General features: G+C 40.8%; 1 protein-coding gene across 4 annotated transcripts in view; it reads left to right on the top strand.

The window, feature by feature from the left end:
* cntn1a (contactin 1a) overlaps positions 1-18,582 on the top strand; it is a 61,096-nt gene extending 42,514 nt beyond the window's left edge. For all 4 annotated transcript variants that reach the window (XM_076885990.1, XM_076885992.1, XM_004563765.6 and 1 more), the window contains exons 5-24: positions 377-555; positions 845-940; positions 1,474-1,680; positions 3,309-3,408; positions 3,746-3,927; positions 4,116-4,240; positions 4,725-4,842; positions 5,070-5,217; positions 6,075-6,202; positions 6,893-7,065; positions 7,798-7,921; positions 10,490-10,651; positions 10,939-11,088; positions 11,691-11,761; positions 12,948-13,182; positions 14,100-14,203; positions 14,509-14,695; positions 14,850-14,962; positions 15,073-15,229; positions 16,405-18,582. In XM_076885990.1, the coding sequence (XP_076742105.1) occupies positions 377-555; positions 845-940; positions 1,474-1,680; positions 3,309-3,408; positions 3,746-3,927; positions 4,116-4,240; positions 4,725-4,842; positions 5,070-5,217; positions 6,075-6,202; positions 6,893-7,065; positions 7,798-7,921; positions 10,490-10,651; positions 10,939-11,088; positions 11,691-11,761; positions 12,948-13,182; positions 14,100-14,203; positions 14,509-14,695; positions 14,850-14,962; positions 15,073-15,229; positions 16,405-16,481 (2,836 nt within the window). In that variant the 3' untranslated portion in view covers positions 16,482-18,582. The remainder of the gene's footprint in view (positions 1-376; positions 556-844; positions 941-1,473; positions 1,681-3,308; positions 3,409-3,745; positions 3,928-4,115; positions 4,241-4,724; positions 4,843-5,069; positions 5,218-6,074; positions 6,203-6,892; positions 7,066-7,797; positions 7,922-10,489; positions 10,652-10,938; positions 11,089-11,690; positions 11,762-12,947; positions 13,183-14,099; positions 14,204-14,508; positions 14,696-14,849; positions 14,963-15,072; positions 15,230-16,404) is intronic.
* The last annotated feature ends 1,551 nt before the right edge of the window (positions 18,583-20,133 follow it).

Here is a 20,133-nt window from a genome sequence, read left to right on the forward strand (position 1 = left end):
CATCCCTTAAATCGGTTTCACTGTCAAGGAGCCCAGAATTAGATGTCAGAGGGGAAGGAATTAGCTTTGACCGCAGCTGGCATTGAGTGTTTAAGAGGGTTCATTTATAGTGCACTCTCTTCTGCCTTTCAAAGCATTAAAATTTGTCATTTTTTAATAGAGAAGCCCTCAGTTTATGAAATCTGGTAAACTTACGGTAAAAGATCAGCTTTAGTGCAGTCACTTGTCAGACTTTGTAATGTATGTCAGTGCTTCAGATAAGTTATCTGCTCGTGTTATTCGATGTAAAATCAACTAGAAACAACAAGAAAAAGAACGCGACTCTGACTCCTTTCAAACAGGGCGGCTGTGCTAACCCTGATCGTTTGTGTTGCAGGTGGAAGCTGGACGGCATGGAAATTGACTTGGATGCAGGGGGTAGTCACTACAGTTTAGTAGGAGGAAACTTGGTCATCAGCAAGCCTGATAAGACTGAACATGTGGGTCAATACTCCTGTTTGGCTACCAACACGTATGGCACGGTCGTAAGCAGAGAGGCCTCTGTCCAGTTTGGATGTAAGCTTTCCATTTACAGTCTGATGTGTAAAGCATCTCCTATTTTTAACAGCGCTGCCTTGCTGTACTTTCATGCATATTATGCAAACTGAAATGACAAGGACAACTGGGACAAATCAAATTCAGTATGACAAATATAATTTGTGAAATGCTAATGCACTCAGAGATCACAACTCATTTCCAAAAGAATCGTTGATCTTTATACAAAACTTACACCATAAGTGTCGTTTTGCAGAGATCTTTAAAACATGTGATGACGGGATGTGATTATTTTCTCTCCCCTTCTCAGATCTCGATCTTTTCTCATCGGAGGAGAGGTCGTCAGTGTATGTCAAAGAGGGACAGGGTGCCGTGTTGCTCTGCGCTCCCCCACCGCATTATCCAGGTACAACATGTGAAGCCTTAGCCTGCTGTTGCTGGATGTTCCTAAAAAGAATGAGCCCTAATATTTTGCAGCATTAACATCTAGTTAATTACAGAAGACCGTAAACAATATAGACTAGAACATAATCCCTTCACAAAAACCCGAAAGAAATCTGAACCCACAAAACTCTGGGACCAAGACAAGTCGTATGGAAAATGAACAAACTTGCTTGCATTGCTTTAAGTTTTACTCTGGTCCTTGACACAGCGACTCTGTCATGTTAAATAATTGTGACCATTCATGCACATATCCTCACTGCTGTTTTCATGAACTTGGTGAACTGAAATGAATTAATCAGATATTTTGTACACTGTTGTTAAGGACATGGTTAGCTTCTTAGCTATTAAGATAAAGAGATTGTTGTCTTCACAAGCTTACCAGATCATTCAGAGTGCCCTTGCTTCACATCCAGCCTCCTTCACTGTTTCAAAAGCAGTGGATAAGCCCAGACTCTTGACTGACAGGTGCCTTTTGCTGTTCCTCTTTCTGTTCAGCCGAGCTGTCATTCCGCTGGATCCTCAATGAATTCCCGACCTTCATCATACCGGACAAGCGACGTTTTGTCTCCCAGATAACAGGCAACCTCTATATCTCTAAGGTGGACTCCTCGGACAGAGGAAATTACTCCTGCATCGCCTCAAGCCCGTCTATTTCCAAGAGTGTCTTCTCCAACTACATCCCCCTCGAGCCTCAGACTGAACGTTAGTACCCCGGTTTCTACTTCTTGTTGTCTATTTGTTGTTGCTTTTGACTCTGATTGTTGCTAAAGTAGTAGTAACAGACTTTTGGGTTCTGCAGCTTAACAGAAAGCACAAATAGAAAATGGAATACAAAATTATAAAAAAGGTTCCAAGAATTCATGCGTAAAATACTGTGTTTAATACCAATTTATGCTTGCAATGCACAGCAATTATGTCAGTAAAACGGAGGGATTCAACAGGGATTAAATATGTGTCTACTATAAATGCCACACTTCCTCAGATGTGGTTTCCTGTATTAATTCTCACATTATTTTGCCAGTGAGGTGTGATTATAGGGCAGGACCTCAAGTGTTAAGAGATGCTTGAAGACAGGAAGTGACTAAAATGCTGCGTCGGCTGCAATTCTTTCCTCCTGTCCCTACTGTAGCACTGTGTTTAATGACAGCGTTGCTTGCTCTAAATGCATTAAGGTCATGTCCCTGGTATTGACTTTTTAAATTAAATTTACAGAACTAAATGAACTCAGTAGTAGACTGACACATGATGCTTGTTTTGAGACAGAGCCAGCCGGCTACAGAGCACAAGAGGAAACATAAACTGTGCCAAAACGAAGGACAGAAACTAAAGAGATGTATGTGCTCTTATTTATTTAGGCCGTATGTTTCTGAACAGCTTGAAGTAATGGGTTCAAAAACCAAACTAAGCAATGTTAACATTTTTCCTTAAGGGGTTTCCAAGAATCCATTAGACGTTTACTTTCATCGCTGTCAAACTCTGAGCTAGTTTTACTTGTGGCAAGCATGTGTTGAATAGTAGAACACAAGCTAGAAGGATTTGTTCCATCAAGGGGGCCGGGGACAGAGCTGAGCAGTTGTTTGGGCTCTCTCAGGCATACATGTATTATGCCGTGTCTTCTGGGTATGATGTTACATTATTTACCTCTATCTAATTTTTATGTGTTTGTGTGTGTGTGTGTGTGTGTGTGTGTGTGTGTATTTGTCCAGGTTTTATGAATGTGTATACAGAATTTTATACATTCTGTTAATGTGTTTAAGCATGTAAACATGAGTCATGCTTAGGGCTCTAAATAAAGCTTTTATTACATTCTATAGGCATTTCTTTCACTTTAATGCTCTGAGTATATGATTTCACTGTGTCCCATGTGTGTTCATCAGTCAGCAACGGCATTGTTGTTGCTTATATCTTGTGTTTTAACCACCTGATTACTGATTGCTATAGAACAGTGGTTAAACTTAAAGTAACTCAGTTGATAAAGAAACAGCAGAGTGGATGAGACATTCAGAAATCCAGGGCCCTGGATCTAGTCCTGGACCAGAGTTTTTAAACTGCAAATTACAAGTAAGGATACCGAGTAGGAACAGATTAATACTTCTTTGTAAGATTAAAAAAAATGACAAAATTACATTCACAGAAACAAATAACCTAATCACACACACAGTATGGGATATAAGAGTTCCATATATACGCATTATGGTGAATCTGGTGTGAGATTTTCAAAGAAAACCTTGAGAACAAACACGAAATTATTTTAAAGTATTTGTTTTGTTAGCATCTATAAACTGGGTTAAGAATCAGAACACATCATAACTTGTTGCTCTTCCACTCAGGTCCTATCAGGAAATACCCGGCTGACCTAAGAGTCAAGTTCCCTGACACCACTGCTTTGGTGGGGCAGAATGTCACCCTGGAGTGCTTTGCTTTGGGGAAGTAAGTAAGAGAGAATATGGGTAAACAAAAAATGCTAGATTGTAGAATTTCACACTAGCCAGCTATGTAGAGGTAATCCGCAATAAAAACGACTCTTAAAGGAAAGTTTAAGTGAATATGAACTCAGTTTCAGAGGCTGTTCTGCTCCGTTTACAATGAAATCAGATCCAAACATATCATTCTGTGAGCTCTCAAAGTTCTACAGCTGCTGACAAATGCTCATGAAGTCACATGATTTACAACCCATGTTTCAGAATGATAAGTATAGTGGAGCATGCAACAAGCGTTACAACTTATGCCTGCTCGTGCATTATTTTCCCCTGTGTGCCCTTTTCAGTCCTGTCCCTGAGATCCGCTGGAAGAAGATAGACGGACATCTGCCGTCAAACCACGAGGTGCATATGACGGGGACTCAACTGCATCTGTACAACGTGCAATTTGAAGACGGTGGCACCTATAAGTGTGAGGCGATAAACTCGAAAGGAAAGGACTACCACACCGCTCGCGTGTCTGTGGAAGGTAATTTGAAATTTTCTTGTCTTAACTTATACTGTAGTTTTCCAAAGTCTTTATCAGTTGTATTAAATCTCTCCTAGGTGTGCTTTATGGGATAAACTCGTCAGCACTGCTATTATTAGCACTGTCACCAGACAGGGTAAATCTTAAGATTTTCCTCAAACCCCTTATCTAAATGTTCTCACTTGCAGCTTTTCCAGAGTGGGTGGAGCACATCCGTAGCACTGAAAAAGACCTCAGGAGCGACTACACCATGTCCTGCAAAGCCAGTGGCAAGCCTAATCCACACATCCGCTGGCTGAAAAATGGAGAACCGGTATTATTCAGACTCATAGATTGTTATTGTCTTGTAACTGTGAATGCAAATGAGCTATGACTCTAAAATGCTCAGAGCCCTCTCGGTGGCTGTCTAGATCTCGTCTCTGTTCGGTATGCAGCCAAGGGTTGTTACAGGAGCACAGCAGAGACAGGAAGCTGGCACTGTGGGTAGACATGGTGTCAGGAGAGTTCAATAAAAAGCACCTTTTGTTTTTGAGCAGGTGCCAGCATGTGTTGTGTAATGCTCCATAGAAGCAACTGTCATCAGGCTCGAAAATGCTCTAGAGAGCAGCCAGTGACAGAAACGTGGGGGAGGTTGCTGGATGTATCATTATGCATTAATGAAATCCTCTGCCAGGCAGCTGAACTGCAGTAGCCATCATGTCAGCCATCATCACTTTAATTATGGCCATTTGCTTTGTAACAGAACTCAAACATTATGGGAAAAGATGCTTTATTTTGTTTTACTTTGCACTCCACAGGTTGACAGGAAAGAGATGAGATTCAGCAGCTTGACATTTGATGATTCAGGGATGTACCAGTGCATAGCAGAAAATCGTCACGGAGTCATTTATGCCAGCGCAGAGTTGCGTGTCTTTGGTGAGTCAAACAACTATCACAACACCCACGGCTGTGTCACGTTTCACGCTAACTAATAGATGCTTATTATGACATGGTGACTGTGCTTAGCCAGAATATGTATATATATATATATATATATATATATATATATATATATATATATATATATGTATATGCGTGCGTTCCTGTGTTTAATCTGTGCTCTACCATGTTTGAGATGAATAACCGACACTGTCACTCCTCAGACTGTGCTCCCACATTTGAACACAACCCAGTGAAAAGAGTGCTGGCAGCCAAAAATGGCCGGGTGGTGATTGAGTGTCGACCCAGAGCGGCCCCAAAGCCCGCCTTCTCCTGGAGCAAAGACACTGAGCTGCTTTCCAACTCTACCAGGTGAACAGTCTCTTTCTGTTTGCCTCGAATCTGTGAATATTTTATACATTTGTATTCATTCTCAAAGGCTGGTTTACCAGAGAGTTCCTTTGTTGTTTTAATTCCAATATTCATCAACCATAAACTGTTTTCAGTGACTGCCTGACACATCCGGGTTACATTTATCCATGGGGAAGTATTTGGGAATAAAATGTCATTTGGTGCTGACTTAGTTGTGAAAAATGTACACTGGCTTGATTTTGGGGATCTAAATAATCTCTAGATCTTCTAAACCGACTAAATACTGTCCACAGAAAAATTCTTTCGTCTTGTTGTTTGTCAGCTTTGCCATCACCAGTGGCTAACATTAAGCTCATTCTCAAGATTAGTGTGGCCGGCCTGGTGTGTAAAACCCTGTGTTGTGCTCCTCACTGGCAAAACAAGCCTAATCTGTAAGCTCTGAGACCCCCAACAACTTTTCTCCCACCCTAAATACTTCAGAGTGGGACTCACTTGAAGGAGGAGCAGGAGGGAAGTTATTGTGGAACATATGCATCCTAATACTCTGGGTGGGGGCAGAGTGGCAAGGCTGGCAGGCTGTCTCTCATGCACTTATATGAAAAAAAAAAATGAATCAAACACTGCTGCCTTGCTGTTAGTACAAGCTTCCAAAAGTTCTCCTCCTTTCTTTTTCCCTTGGCAAACTCAATATCCATTAAGGAACTGACACATATTCTGAGTACTTTCATATTTTTTTAATAGTCCACATATCCCTGGACTACACACTGGGCTACTGACCTTCATATTGTGCTAATAATTTTACACTGCATAATGCTTTCTCCTGAGTGTGTGAACTATTACTTCTGGTTTCTCCACAGGGTGTTCATCTGGGAGGATGGAAGCCTGGAGATCCTCAATGTGACACGAGCAGACGAAGGCAGATACACCTGCTTTGCAGAGAATGACCGGGGCAAGGCCAATAGCACCGGCGACCTGTTGGTTATGGGCAAGTTCCAGCTGAAGAACAATGTTTAATGCTTCTCTTTGTATCCCTGATGTTTCCAGGACAGCTGTGACTTGCTTTGACTGATGTCAACCTTAGCTGGCAATCATTCCTGCCACTCTCAGTCCCACCAAGCAGTAGCGACCTCCAAATGTCTGCTATCGTTGAGTTATGGCCCTCTTTGCAGGCTGATAGCAAGCTTTCGTGGGACATTCAGTCGTTACCCAAGGGCAATGACACGAGGTTGCTTCTTTAGATTCAGCTTAGCCCCCACACGTTTCAGTGAAAAAGAAGAAGAATAAACTGGGATTGTCTGATAGAATTAAGAAAAAAAAATCCCCAGAGACTGATATGAGCTTTGTTTTCCTTGTTGTTTGTTTTCTTTAGATATGCAGTCAGAGCTGTCAAGCTTTTTATTCTGTGTTTTTACACTTAGCTCGGTTGGTATGGATGTGCAGCTCTTTTCTGCCCTCTTCTGGCTATTTTTGATATTTCAGAGTTCTCGCTTTTTTTTTTTTACACCCCAATCAAATACTCTACAGTTGATCATCTTTGAACTGTTTAAGTCTATTTTTTTATATAAGGAATCTGCTCTTTCTTTGATTTTCATTTAATCAAATTACCCACGAGTTAAATAACTGACTCTTTTTTATAATCCCTGAGACCTGTTTATCTTCCTGTTTTTCCCCACAGACTCTACGAAGATCACCTTGGCACCATCTAATACTGACGTTAAACTGGGAGAGAATACCTCGATGCAGTGCGCAGCATCACACGATCAGTCTCTAGATATCACCTTCATCTGGTCCCTAGATGGCCGAGTCATTGACCTGCACATAGACAGCCAACATTACGAACGCACCACAGTGAGACATCATGTTGTTCCATTTATTGTTTTTGAATAACCCAGGTTTGGCCACAATTGAAAACTGAAAAAAATCCCCTTGACCTAGAGTTCACGCACATCCTAAGCATATCTGAGGTCAGGTTGATGCAATACGTGGAATACCTGGTATGGAAAAGTACAGTCGGATATAAATGAACATGACTCTAAAATTCATTTCACATACCTTCCTAGGCGGGAATAGCGCACAGTATATCCGTTTAATGGCAATTTCTGCTAACATCTGTTACTGTTGACATGACCCGCTCTCTCTCTCTGCCTCTTAAAGGCACTAACCATAAGCTAGTGGTTAGCTTTTCTCATTTGTCACTCCGCCTGCTAGGCAAACACTATTATGACTGTGATTGATGACATCCTGATTTTTGCATGCAGGGATGATTTTCCCCTCGTAAAAACAGGGTTCAGTTCCATTTGATACTGTTTGTGTGGCATTAGCAAGACTGCTAGTTTGATGTATTTTTAAAGTTGAATCTCATATTCAGTCAGAACGTTGACTGTTCAGTGTGCTGAGCTCGACATTTGTGAATGCGAAAAGAGGCTTTGTTTAACTCCCTGCCCAATTCACCTCGATTGCTTCAGTTACTAGACTGATACTAATGTGCCATTTATCCATATTTTATGATGTTTGTCAGGCTGATGCATAGTGTATACTTCTTCTAAACTTAAGCATTGTCTCTTGTGTTGTTTTGATCAGAATGGAAGCTCGAATGGCAAGCTGCTCATCAAGAATGTTCAGCTGAAACATGCGGGACAGTACACCTGCACCGCACAGACCCCTGTGGACAATATCACTGCTTCTGCCCACCTGGTTGTCAGGGGTGAGTCAAGAGTCATGTATGTAAAATGTCTCAAAGCATTCAGCTAACTAAACAAACACATAATGTATAGTATCTATGAAAGACAGATTTGTTTTGTTATTTCACATGATATTTATGTAATTTTTCTGCACAATTCTCACAGTCTTAGTGTGTGTGGGCCTCCGTTGGCAAACAGTCACATACTCCCATGCACTAATCAGGATTAAGTTACATTACAACATGTTACCTAAAGTCAAATGGCAGCTGGTGCATTTTTACGCACTGTCAATCACATCTGACAAAATAAGCCTGCAGGGCCCTGTCGAAAAAGATTAGCTCATGTTTTTGAGTCTTAAACTCCTATGTTTAATGGTTGTTGCTCATTTATGTATGTTTAATATTACAGGAAAAATTAGCATCCAAATATTTTGCTGCCTTGATCATGCAGACATTGTCAAAATAAAGCAGAAGCTTAAATGACAAAAAACCACACAATTCAAACAAAAGTAGAAAAAAACCCTGGTTCCTTCTGCTAAATTTCAATGTTCCCAGGCTCTTGTTGTTAGACCTTTAACATGCAGGTAAAAAGTGCACATATGTTAAAAGAACGAGGCTCAAAGACAGTACAAGTACTGCATTTTGTGCAGCGCATGTTTAAAGAGAAGTAAATCTCTCCCGAGCAACCAGACCGTAGAACTTTTTTTGCCAGATAATCTGTCAAACCCAAGACTGCATGCTAACAAAAGTGAGGGAGAAAATGTTTGAAAAAGCCGATGAAGGAAATGCCTTGTGTCCTCAAGCATAAGACAGAACACTTAAGCTTCTACTGGTTCCACCCTGAAAAGGTCAGACTAACTTAGTCAGATACCAAGTGGCATTAGCATTTCTGCTATGGGACAAGTATAAATGCTGGTGGCTTGCCTCAAGATGGCATTGCTTGGCTGCACGGTGGCACACTGCTGGTCATATTTATCCGAAACAAATTGCTATGTCCACCCAGTCCCAAGTAAGATGAATTGTTTTATAGGAAAGTTTGTGCTTGTTGCTATGGTTGCACAGACAAAGTAAAAATTTGACCTAAAAAGCAATGTTTTTAGTACAGTGCCAGCTCTGACCTGTTTATATTCCAAGCGTAATGCCTCGGGATGAGTATATAATGAATCAGTGATTTCAATCTCTCAGCACGGTATTTCAATGAGGACAGCTGCTGATTTCTAAACTTGCTCTTCCAACCTCATATAGATGTAAACATACACAAAGCAAACACTGTCACTTTTTCGGAGGTCTCTGTGTCTTCTTTACTGTATTTCAGATTGTGGATGATTCATCGCACTTTGTTTTCACCTTCTTCTTCTTCTTGATGACTGAGAACTTGTCTTGCAGTGCTTTCCTCAGCGCTTGAAACAGGCTCCAGTGCTGGAGGACAAAGGATCTTTTTAGATAGGAATTCTAGCAGTGAATTGCTTGCCAGTGATCCCTGGTGTGTCTTGGGTGTGCTGCTGCTGCTGTTGCTTTCAGAGCAGGTGTTGACAGATGGCCAGGTGAACGCACAGCGGCTGACTGTGACGTTTCCCAGAGTGTAACCAAAGCACAGGTCCGGGGCTGCTCCTAATGGAGTGCCAAATGCCAGCAGCCTGGGGCGCAACGAGGGAGAGATGAAAGACAGCCATTTATCATGGCAGATGAGGAAGCAGATCTGCTTGAGGAGAGTGTCCAAGCTCAAAACACAGCTCTGCACCTGTAGCCTGTTATTAGCAGGGATTAAAGATAGGCTGCGGAGCTGTTTTCATGTGAATGTATGCGTGCGTGTAAACAGAGTAATGTTAGGAGTCTTGGAGCAATGTTGAAGTGTTGCTGTGAACGAGGAAAACTATTTACAGACTTTGTTAAACTCTGGATTGTACTCAAGGACTCCTCCATATGGGCTCCAAACTGTAAAAAGCTAAAGTGCAGTGTTTTATTCCTTACATTAGATTGTAACAACTAAGCCTTCTCTCCTGACTCTTGGAGGCGAGGGTAAGCTTAAGGCCTGTCCGGCTTTTGGCTCTCTAATCGCCTTAGTTCTCTCGGCTCACATTCATGATTTGGAAAAAAGTAAATTCTGGCTGATTTCTGATGCTGTGGGTTGGGAGTCTAACCCTGACACAGTCTGGGTTTTCTATTAAGCCATTTTTTTAAGTTCCAAAGGAAGAATCAAGAGGAGCATTAGGACCAAGAGAAACACCGGATTGTAGAGCTTTTGCTTAAGCTTTAGTTCATGTATGTCAATGGGCTTCTAAGCTCTAATGCCTTAATCCATCAGTCTTTGCTGATGTCTTTTAAATAAAACTCTTAAAAAAAGGGAAATGTAACGGCTTTGATGTGCAGTATTTCATATGCACCTAACATTAGACATCTTGAAAGTTTGTAAAGTTTTTAAACAGCTCAGGGTCTAAACTGAGTTTCTTTCCAGTTTGCATGTAGGAGACTTATTGACCGCTTGAGGAAAAAGTCAAAGTGAGCATTTGTAGGGATTCCTGCAGCCACATTTATGTTTGCCTCCCTTCTAACAATAATTTAAGCCTTCTTGTTATTCTTCTCTTTGCCCAGGTCCTCCTGGTGCTCCAGGTGGGGTGCGAATAATAGAAAAAACAGACAAAAGTGTAACGTTGCAGTGGAGCCGTGGTGCAGACAACCACAGTCCGATCTCCAAATATATCATCCAGTACAAGGACCAGTTCTCAAACGATGTCTGGAAGAATGCCACTACATGTAAGAGCTCGAGCGTGCTTGTTGGTAAAATAAACACTGCTACCGTAATGCTGAGCTGGATCTGGTGTTGTAATATTTGTGGTCATGCCACACAATGATACTATAGGCCTACAAGGTGGTTAATGTCTCTTACAGATGGCTTAAATATACTTTAGTTATGCTTCGGTGAATTAAAACATAGGATGGGTTCCCAAAATAGAACTGCACGTTTGTTTTAAGGATACAACCGGCATATAATATTCAACCGTAGAGAGCAATAGCACTAAAATGAACTTGTCTTTCTATAGTTCCTGTTAATGTAGAGGGGAACGCCGAGATGACCACAGTGGTGGACTTGATTCCCTGGACAGACTATGAGTTCAGGGTCATTGCTACTAACACTCTGGGAACAGGAGACCCAAGCAACCCATCGCCTATTGTTAAAACGCTGGAAGCAGGTAAGATTGTTTTTTGACTTTGGACATCTAAATATAAGAAGGAATAAAGAATCGGAGCAACTTAATAGGTCAAGAAGTGGAAGGGAAAAAAAGAGATGTGGTACTACAGTCCAGCTTTCCGTTCTGTTATTTATTCATCATCATTCTATTATTGCACTGTTTACTTACGTTAAGTATCACTGGAGAAATGAGTCAGCATAAATCCCATCATGCCGCGCTTTCTAGTGCAGAAAACTCACCACACAAACCTCCACAAATGAGCACTTTGGTGAAACTGTATACTGAAATTCAATTATAAAATGGGAATCACAGACTTACAGTAACCTCTCTTGAAAAAATAATCACAAGTTGAAACTGAGCTACTAGACTCAAGGCAAACAGAAGAACTTGTCCCTCTCTCTGGCTCCCTGAATGGCAACGTTCCCACGTGGACATTTAGGTGTTGCGTTTGGCACAGGAGAAGACACTGATACCGCATTTGAAGAGGAAGGATGTTAGAGCAACATTGGCAGGGCTAGGTTACAGCCTGTGTGGTTTGGCTTTGTTTGCGTGGATTCATAGCAATGTGGGCTCAGAGTTTTGCTGTTGCCGTCTCATTGTAGTTCCTGTGGTGGCGCCCTCAGATGTTGGCGGGGGTGGAGGGGCTAGCAGAGAACTGACCATCACATGGACGGTAGGTTGGGACTTTCCACTGGGTAAAGTGGGAAGATGGGTTACATGTTTATATATGAAAACTTGCTAAAAGATGTTTCGTTTTTAGTTCAATTTGTAATAGTCACACTGACATTTAGATTTACATTTAAAAGTGAGTGGGAAGCCATGTGGTCAGTGTTTCAGAAATCCAACAAATTATTAAAATGAGTTTGAAAAAGGGCACAGAAAGACCAGATAATGCAGATGTCTGCTCAGGATTTCAGTTATTCAGGTCCTCGTAGTCTTAAATGCTTCAGCTGAATCTTTTTTAGGCTCTTAAAGATGTGTCACTTCTTCAAATTAAGCCCAAGAAAAGATCCAAAGATTTTATTGTGTTGTTTATTATTCACCACATGTACAGCACATACAGGAGAGCTTATTGTTTCTTTCTCACTGTAGTATAAAAGAAGAAATGAGAAAAGATAAAAGGACACTCCAGGGCATCTATAAAAAGCGGCAGTAGTGCAAATACAGTAACAGAGATGTACGGCGATATATAATATAGATATAAATATATAACTACAGCAACTTCTGAGATGTACATGGACAGTAGTGCAAATTCGAAAAAAGGCCAATTACACTTAAGATAAGTAATGCAGAATTTTTAAACTGGTAATTAATAATGCACAATGATAGGTTTTCAATTGCTTTGTTAATCAGAACAACGAGCGTACCACAGATCATGCAGTAGAGAAGACGGGAATGATAAAACGATCGCTATCGTGAACAAAAAAACAGCTCAGCGACTGAACTAATTCATGGTGTGTTGCTTCTCTGCTGCAGCCGTTGATAAATTAGCTATGGCTAAATTGTATTTTTCTTGGCTGCAGCATGACCGTTCAATTCCAGAGCAGCTGGAGGACGAGATGATATGTTTATCTTGCAGTGCATGTGCGATGACAAAGACACGGTGTCCACAAAGGAAATGAGGTGTGATGATAGAGAAGGATGAGCCAATTGTGTCGTTGCTGTATATAAAACAGGTGCCTTACACAGTGCAGTCACTGTATTAAATTATATTTAAATATCATCTGATTTGTGAAATTTGATTTTTTTTAAGTTAGGCTATTTTTTACTTTGCTATAAAAGCTGGTCAAGAGTGACATGTGTTAAATAAAACATTTGTCAAATGCCATTTCTCAATTTATTATTCATTTTGTCAACAGCCTGTGAAGCCAGAGTACTACTATGGGCCTAATTTTGGCTACATTGTGGCCTTCAAGCCCCAAGATGAGCAAGAGTGGAAACGGGTGGCAGTAGCCGATCCCCAGGCCAGGCGTTACATCCACAAAGCCTCTGACATCCCACCTTTGACAGAGTTTCAAGTCAAAGTCAAAGCGTTTAACGTCCAGGGAGAAGGACCCTACAGCCTAACAGCCATCATCTATTCTGCACAAGACGGTGAGCGGTTAAGAGATTCAGCCCTCTCATCTGTAACAGGGAAAAATGTGCTAAAGTGATCTCAAAACAGCATCGCAGATCAACCTGGTTCTGTTTTATTAGTGTCAGAGAATGAGGGATTGCTCAGTCCTGCTAGTCAGTGCGCCACTGTGAAGTAGGATCCTTTTAATATTAGCTCTCATGTATAATAATGAGAAATATTAATACCCCTTGAAAGTGAACCCATCGTCCCCCCTTCTCTTCTCGGTTTCCTTGTTGGGGGATTATTATGATCTACGTAGCATGAACCAGAAAGCTGATAACTCACCCAAAGATGCAAAGCATTTAGCAAGTTATTAGCTTCCACTGACAAGCAGTTGAGATAACCACTAGAAACTCAAGCATGATGGGTGACAGAGATGCTCCTGCTGCCATGGTAACACAATCAGGAAACGGTTGCCTGGTGGGGGTGTATGATTTTTACGGTTACGCCTTCAAAGTGAGCCGTCGCCGGGCAAATCTGTGACCATAGTTGCGTGCAGGCTGGTTGCGCATGCATACAAACCATCTTCCTCAGAGTTTGCCTCTGTTTACAACGTGGCGACAGCATTGCAGTTTAGCATTTTAGGACAGTTTCCTGGCAAGAAAAGACTACACACAGGGTTTAAATGTTCCATAAGTCGTGGAATAGTGTCTGATGGCGGATCAAGAGAAATGCCACTGAGAGAACAAAAAGCAAAAGAAGCCAATAGATACGTATGAAGAAATATAAGCTAATGTTTAGTATAGTAAGTCTGTGTATGTTAAACTAAATATTTAAAAATTTTGGATTGCTTTGTGTTTGATTAAAAAAAGAAAACAATGAATGTAATTTTTTGACATCCTTAAAACATGGGTCTTGTAGTGAATATAAATCTGTTCTCTGGGTTTCTTTTTAGCTCCATCTGAAGCTCCTGCAGTTGTTGAAGCCAGAGCTCTCTCTGCCAAAGCTGCCACTGTGTCCTGGATGCCCCTCTCATATAATAATTTAGATGGATACCAGGTCAGTAGAAACTTTTATGAGGCTTGATCACAGTAGTAGTCATCACTTTAGCTGATTCAAACACCTCCATTTGTGACTGCAAACTTACTTTAAGCACCTCTAAGGAAAACCACAATCAATTTAACTCCATAAAAGCAAACATCCATACAAACATATTGCTTTAAATATAAAGACGTGCTTTTCTCCAGCATTTCTCAAAAATTGTTAAACTGATACTTACATTTAATAAGCTTTTCACTTGTACAGAGCGCTTTGAAACCAAGATGGTATCCTTGCAGTCTCACCCATGCGTCTTTGTTTCCCAGGTGAAGTACTGGGAATCTGGTCAAAGTGAAGGGCAGGCCGAGACGATTGCCGTGTCTAGCAGGGAGAACCACACTAAACTAGAAAACCTGAGACCTTACACAGAGTACATTATTGAGGTTCGAGGCTACAACTCTGCAGGATATGGGCCACCCAGCCACCACTTCCGGGTCCTAACCAAGAAACCCCGTATGTTGCTCTTTACAGTAGTTTATCATTAACTAACAGAGAAGTGCTTGGAAAACAGTTCAGTGTTGTCTGTAAGAACAGTGCATTCTGCACACAAGATTTGAGCCATTTAAAAATAAACATATTCATGATTGCTTTGTTTTAACTTCACCAGCACCAGACCGAGCCCCCAAAATAATAGCTAAAAAAGTGAAGGGCCAGTCAATAAATATTGCCTGGGAACAAGTGGAACCGATGGCTAATGAGTCCTCAATAGAAGGGTACCGAGTGAGTTTCATCTTTTCATCATTCTTGTTTCATCTCTTAAATAAAAAAAATAGCTGCTGAGACCCTTTTCGTTATTTATTAATATGCATTAAACATATGTGCATACGCAGGTACTATACAGGCCAGAGGGCCAAACCACAGGCACTCTGTACAACACCTACAAGCGAAACATTGATCTTCCCCTACCTCCAAATGGGAACTATGTGGTGGAGGTCCGGGCACACACAGAAGGAGGAGATGGGGCTACGACCACAGTCCAGATCACAGGTAATAAAGTGATTTTGAGTTGATTTAAGATCCCTAGTTTCCTAAGTTGGCTTTTGTGTTTAATTCTGTCAACATGGTGTCTGATTGTGCTTAAATGGAAGAACGTATGTGGCTTAAAATACCTGAAAGAACAAATTTAGAAGAGATAAACATTCCTTCAAATTCCTTTTGAATTGTTATCTTTTAAGATTAAATTACTCTTATTCCATGAAACTAATCACCCATGAAAATTCTATTCCATCACCACCCAGGTTTAGTTTCACTCACAGGAAAAAAATAAGACTTAAGTAATTTGATGACATTTAAAATCCATATTCCTGTGGGGAAAGACACACACTTCATTCCTGACCTGCCAGTTTCTGGTGGGATTACAGGTTCAGAGTATGCAGTAGGTTATCATTTGTCACAGCTAGAGGGTTCCCATGGGCCAGAGCAGAGCTGTCACTTCTGGTTATATACTTTAGATTGGAAAGCTAAGATGGCCCGTGACTAAAGCCTTGATAGCCCGCTGACTGGATCCTCTCTCTGGCTGATGGACTGACGGGGCAGGCCGACTGCATAGAAGAGCTTAAGCTTCTGTAATTGATCTTGATGAGAAGAGGAAACCCCTCCTGTGGTTTTCCTTATCCCTTATCATTCAGTCCAGACCCCACCTGACAGCGTGATTTCACAGACCGGGAAATTTCAGCCGTGAGGGATTTTAAGTGCAGGGCACTGACAAATAGAAGGGCATTTAAGGCATTATCCACACAGATGGGGTATATCACACTTCACACTCCAAACATGGTCTTGAGTTTGATGGTTGAGGATTGGTGGGGAGTACAGTATTTCAGTATTTCCAGATGTTGATAACAACAATAATAATAACGTTCCTGTTCCATCTTCTATGTTTGCAAGTTACCAAAGTGTTGCAGTGGCTTATGAAAGCAAATACTAAGACAAAGACAAAATATATAAAAATATAATTAAAAGCATACTGGTAGGTGTCATTAAGATTACTTACAGTTTATGGACAATGAACAGTTTGATCACCTAGCAGGTTGAAACTGATTTTGCAAACACAACAGTGACACTCAGTGTCTTGGCACGGTTAGGGGTGATGTGCAGTCTCATTGTTGTTGTTGTAGGTTCCAGCTATTGATGAAGGTATACCTACATTTCTCCTTCTCTGTCAGGTGGGGGTGTCTCGGCCGCCCAGTCTCTCAGCGTACTCTCCCTGCTCTTTGTGGCTCTCCTCTGCCTGAACCTCTGAATGTAGCGCCATCTTTGTCTTCACTTCCTGTGAAGGAGACTCCTGCAAGGACTTTAAGCCTCTTTCCACAATCTTTCAGTTCCGCCCTGTAATCTGGGATGCCATGTTCTGGCTCTTTCCTCTGGAATACGTTTGTGGAAACGGACACAGAAATGGAAAAATTGGAAAAAGGACAAAGACATTCCTTATTTATCCACAAAAATGGCCTCTTTGGAGGAGAGTCAAAGGAGTTCTGTCAACTTTAAAAATATGCCTTATATAAATGACTGCACTTATCCTTCACAGCAACTTGTTTTAAAACGTTCTGGAAGTGCAAATGCTGCACTTTTGATAGGCTGGCTGTTTGGTCATTTTAAATCACAACGCTGTTCTTTCTTATTATAAAGATGCTGTATGTTTGGTCTGTGACGTTCTGGAAAATTCTTCCTACAGTGCATTCCATAATATAAGGTAAACAAGTAACTGTGAAGGGTAAGTGTATGAGTTTATAAAAAAATATCTTCATGTGTTTCATGGCTTGCTGTTCGGTGGATTTTTTTTTCTTAAATTAAGCACACCCTCTGTTAACGAGATACAGTCAAATCAAATCTCAACCGCCTGCATCCTTTCAGACGCAGGTAGAGAAATGAGCAGATGATGCCATGCTGAAAAGTAATCAGTAATTGATATTGTTTTACTGTCTAGTATAACAAGGTTTTTTAAAGAGAAGTGGATTGGTTTAACCATGCAATTGCTGCTTACCTCCAAACCGTAACATAAGCTTTACTAATACCTGTGCGCATGTTGATGAAGAGACGATTGAAATGGCTCAGAGTGTTCTGATTCTGGCACATTTATATCCAAATACAGAATCCATTGGAACCAACCCACAGCAGCAGGAAGTGCCAACAACGTCTAAAGGAAGTTTAAAATGTAAAACTGCGGCGAACAGTGTGTGACTGTGATGAAGGCTTTGCAGAAACATTTAGATTGATGTTCAACCGAGACTGAAAGACATCGCCCGTGATCTAAACTAAATCTACTTTGTTTTGACTGTATCATTAGGACCTCAGTGGTACCACCTGGTGCTTTGTAAACGAATGTTGGCATTTTATTTAATGTGATCAGTTTCATTTAATATCTCTCATTTATGGCTTTGAGTGTGAGTCCCTATTAACAGTGAGAGTGAATGGTAGCGACGCTCATGCCCTCCTATAATTGTGCAATGTCTGAATTACCTGTGGCTACTTTATATTTTCTAACAGGATCATTGCATTAGCACCTGTTTTCATTCTCTAAAAATCAGAAGGTAAGCAAAGCCATCCGAGTCAGCTGTAAGAGCTCATCCAAAGCTCACGATGTTATTCTGAATACATTTTTGTCTTTTTATTAACATATGATCAGAGATATATAAACATTGTCATTTTTTTTGTTTTTTAATATTATATTTGTATGTCTCCGCCCAGCTCTGGTTGGACAGTTTCAGAGTTTATTTCTCTCAACTGGAGGAGCAAACGGTACATTTTGAGTTCCTCTGATTTCTCTCTTGTGTGACTGACGTTGGTCATGCTTCTTACATTGTGACGATATCAATGTCCACCACAAAGTGCTTTTTCCTGACTTTTCTTCATGCCACAAAACATAAAAAAAAGAGTTGCCAAATGCATGAATGCCTTGAACTTTGACATTTTTGGAAGAAGCAGCGGCTCAAAATTATAACATGCATGAGATTGGAGAGCAAGTGGTACATTACTTTGCAACACTTCCACATCATAGCGACTTCTCGGCCTCTCGGCTTCATGTGAAACACATTCCATACCTGAGTGGCATCCCTTTACGTCAGAGAAGGAGTAGATCCTAGACTAATATGTTCGTTAGCTGCTAAGCGAGAGAGAAAATCTTAAACTGACTAAAGGAATCTCACTCATTTGAGTTCAGAAGTGGTCCCGCAGTCTGGTACATGCAATGGCTGCGATTTGATAGTATCATTGGTGGCTGTGGCAGCATGTTTGGCTGCCTCCTGGAATTCAGTGCTTCGTTGGACATGAATGGCATATATGAGGGATGAAACTGAAACCTCTCATTGGCTGGACAAGAAACAATAAAAGTGTAGTTAACTATACATTCATATACTGTTCTGCTCTTTTCTTTGTCATTCTTGCAGCAGCTGCTCAGTGAATGCTCATCAACATGCCCCAAAAATGACTTGTACTGCTTTTCAGTTGATTATTTGAAATGATTTACTATAACAGGTCCATAACATGGCATCAAAAAAAGTGTCGTTTTTCAAGTAAAAGTACCACGGATAAATACAAACTCTTTATTTATAGGACAGGCATTTCACAAGGAGGATAGCAGACTTTCAGCTCTAAAATGCTCTATAAAGTAAGAGAATCAAAAGCATCATCTGTCATGTATAGGCATGTTCTTGTCAGTTTCTGTGTGTGTCCCCCTTTTATCTAGAGAAAAAAAAAAGCTTTTCTTTACAAAAGCTGGTACCAAATATATCAGAGATAGTGTTTCATTCTGGCCTCCATTACAGATAAGGCCTGTTCCACTTTTTCAAGGAGAAACAGCTGTTGGAGTTGTGTGTCCTATCAGGTATTGAGCAGATGAAAAGTAAATTGTTATCACTTCTTTTCTTGGATTAGGTCGAATTCTTTTTGGGGTTTTGGCCATCTTGCTGTTTCACCCAGGGTTCTTAACAGTTTTTTACCCCTGTGAAATCAGAGAGAGAGAGAACAAAAGACAGAGATAACCTTTTTTTCTGCCATGATTTAATGGCTTATCAGTCCAAGCATATGGCCTCTGTGACAGGTGGCCGTGTAACACTTTCCACAAAACACACATACAGCAATTGTTAAAGTCTGGTGCTGTGCTCTAGAGGAGTCCTACTGCTCTTCTAGATCACAGCAGGAATCATTTAAATGTAGCAGCACTTTTTTAAAACAGATTTACACAACAAAGTGCTACTATTTCATTTGCTGAAATGGTGGTGGGGAAAAAAAATAAAACGTGCATTTCTGGAGAAAGGTGTGCAGTCCCTGGACAGATTGCACTTTTGCCTTTGTAAATCTACGCAGTTCTTTCACAGCTCGGAAAACACAAAACACACTTTAAAGCGGTGCAACAGCTGACTAGAAACAGAATGCATTGCAGGGAGATCTGAAATGTGATGCTGTGTGAGATGGCTGCTGCATGCCATGCTGCATGGACTAATGTAGTTGTCTATAAACTGCATTGCCAGTGCATCGCACCCCTGAGACTATTTTCACTATTGTAGAACTACTGTAGTGTACTAATAAGCAAAGAAAATTAATAGTGGAGGAGGAGCAAACTGATAACTGCAATCATCATTTGGACTGCCTAATTGAAAAGCTGGAGGGAGAGTTAATTGTTTCAGACTATGCGGGATATTGAGCGACCTCTGTTGGAAAAGGTTAGTAACACATGAAATCACATTACAATTAAGAGAAGTTGCACAAAACTGAGAGAAAATACGCAAAATAAAATACCAACATGATGATGAGGCTCACTTATATATGACAGGATAACGAATTGACAAATCAAATAATCAAATAAGATTAAATAACTATTGCGCATCATACATAACTGGTATTAAATTCATTATATCGACTGTGAAGAGAAAAAGTTACAGAGATATCGACCCTGT

This window comes from Maylandia zebra, linkage group LG7 (genome assembly GCF_041146795.1).
Source record: "Maylandia zebra isolate NMK-2024a linkage group LG7, Mzebra_GT3a, whole genome shotgun sequence".
Classification (NCBI taxonomy): Eukaryota; Metazoa; Chordata; class Actinopteri; order Cichliformes; family Cichlidae; genus Maylandia; species Maylandia zebra.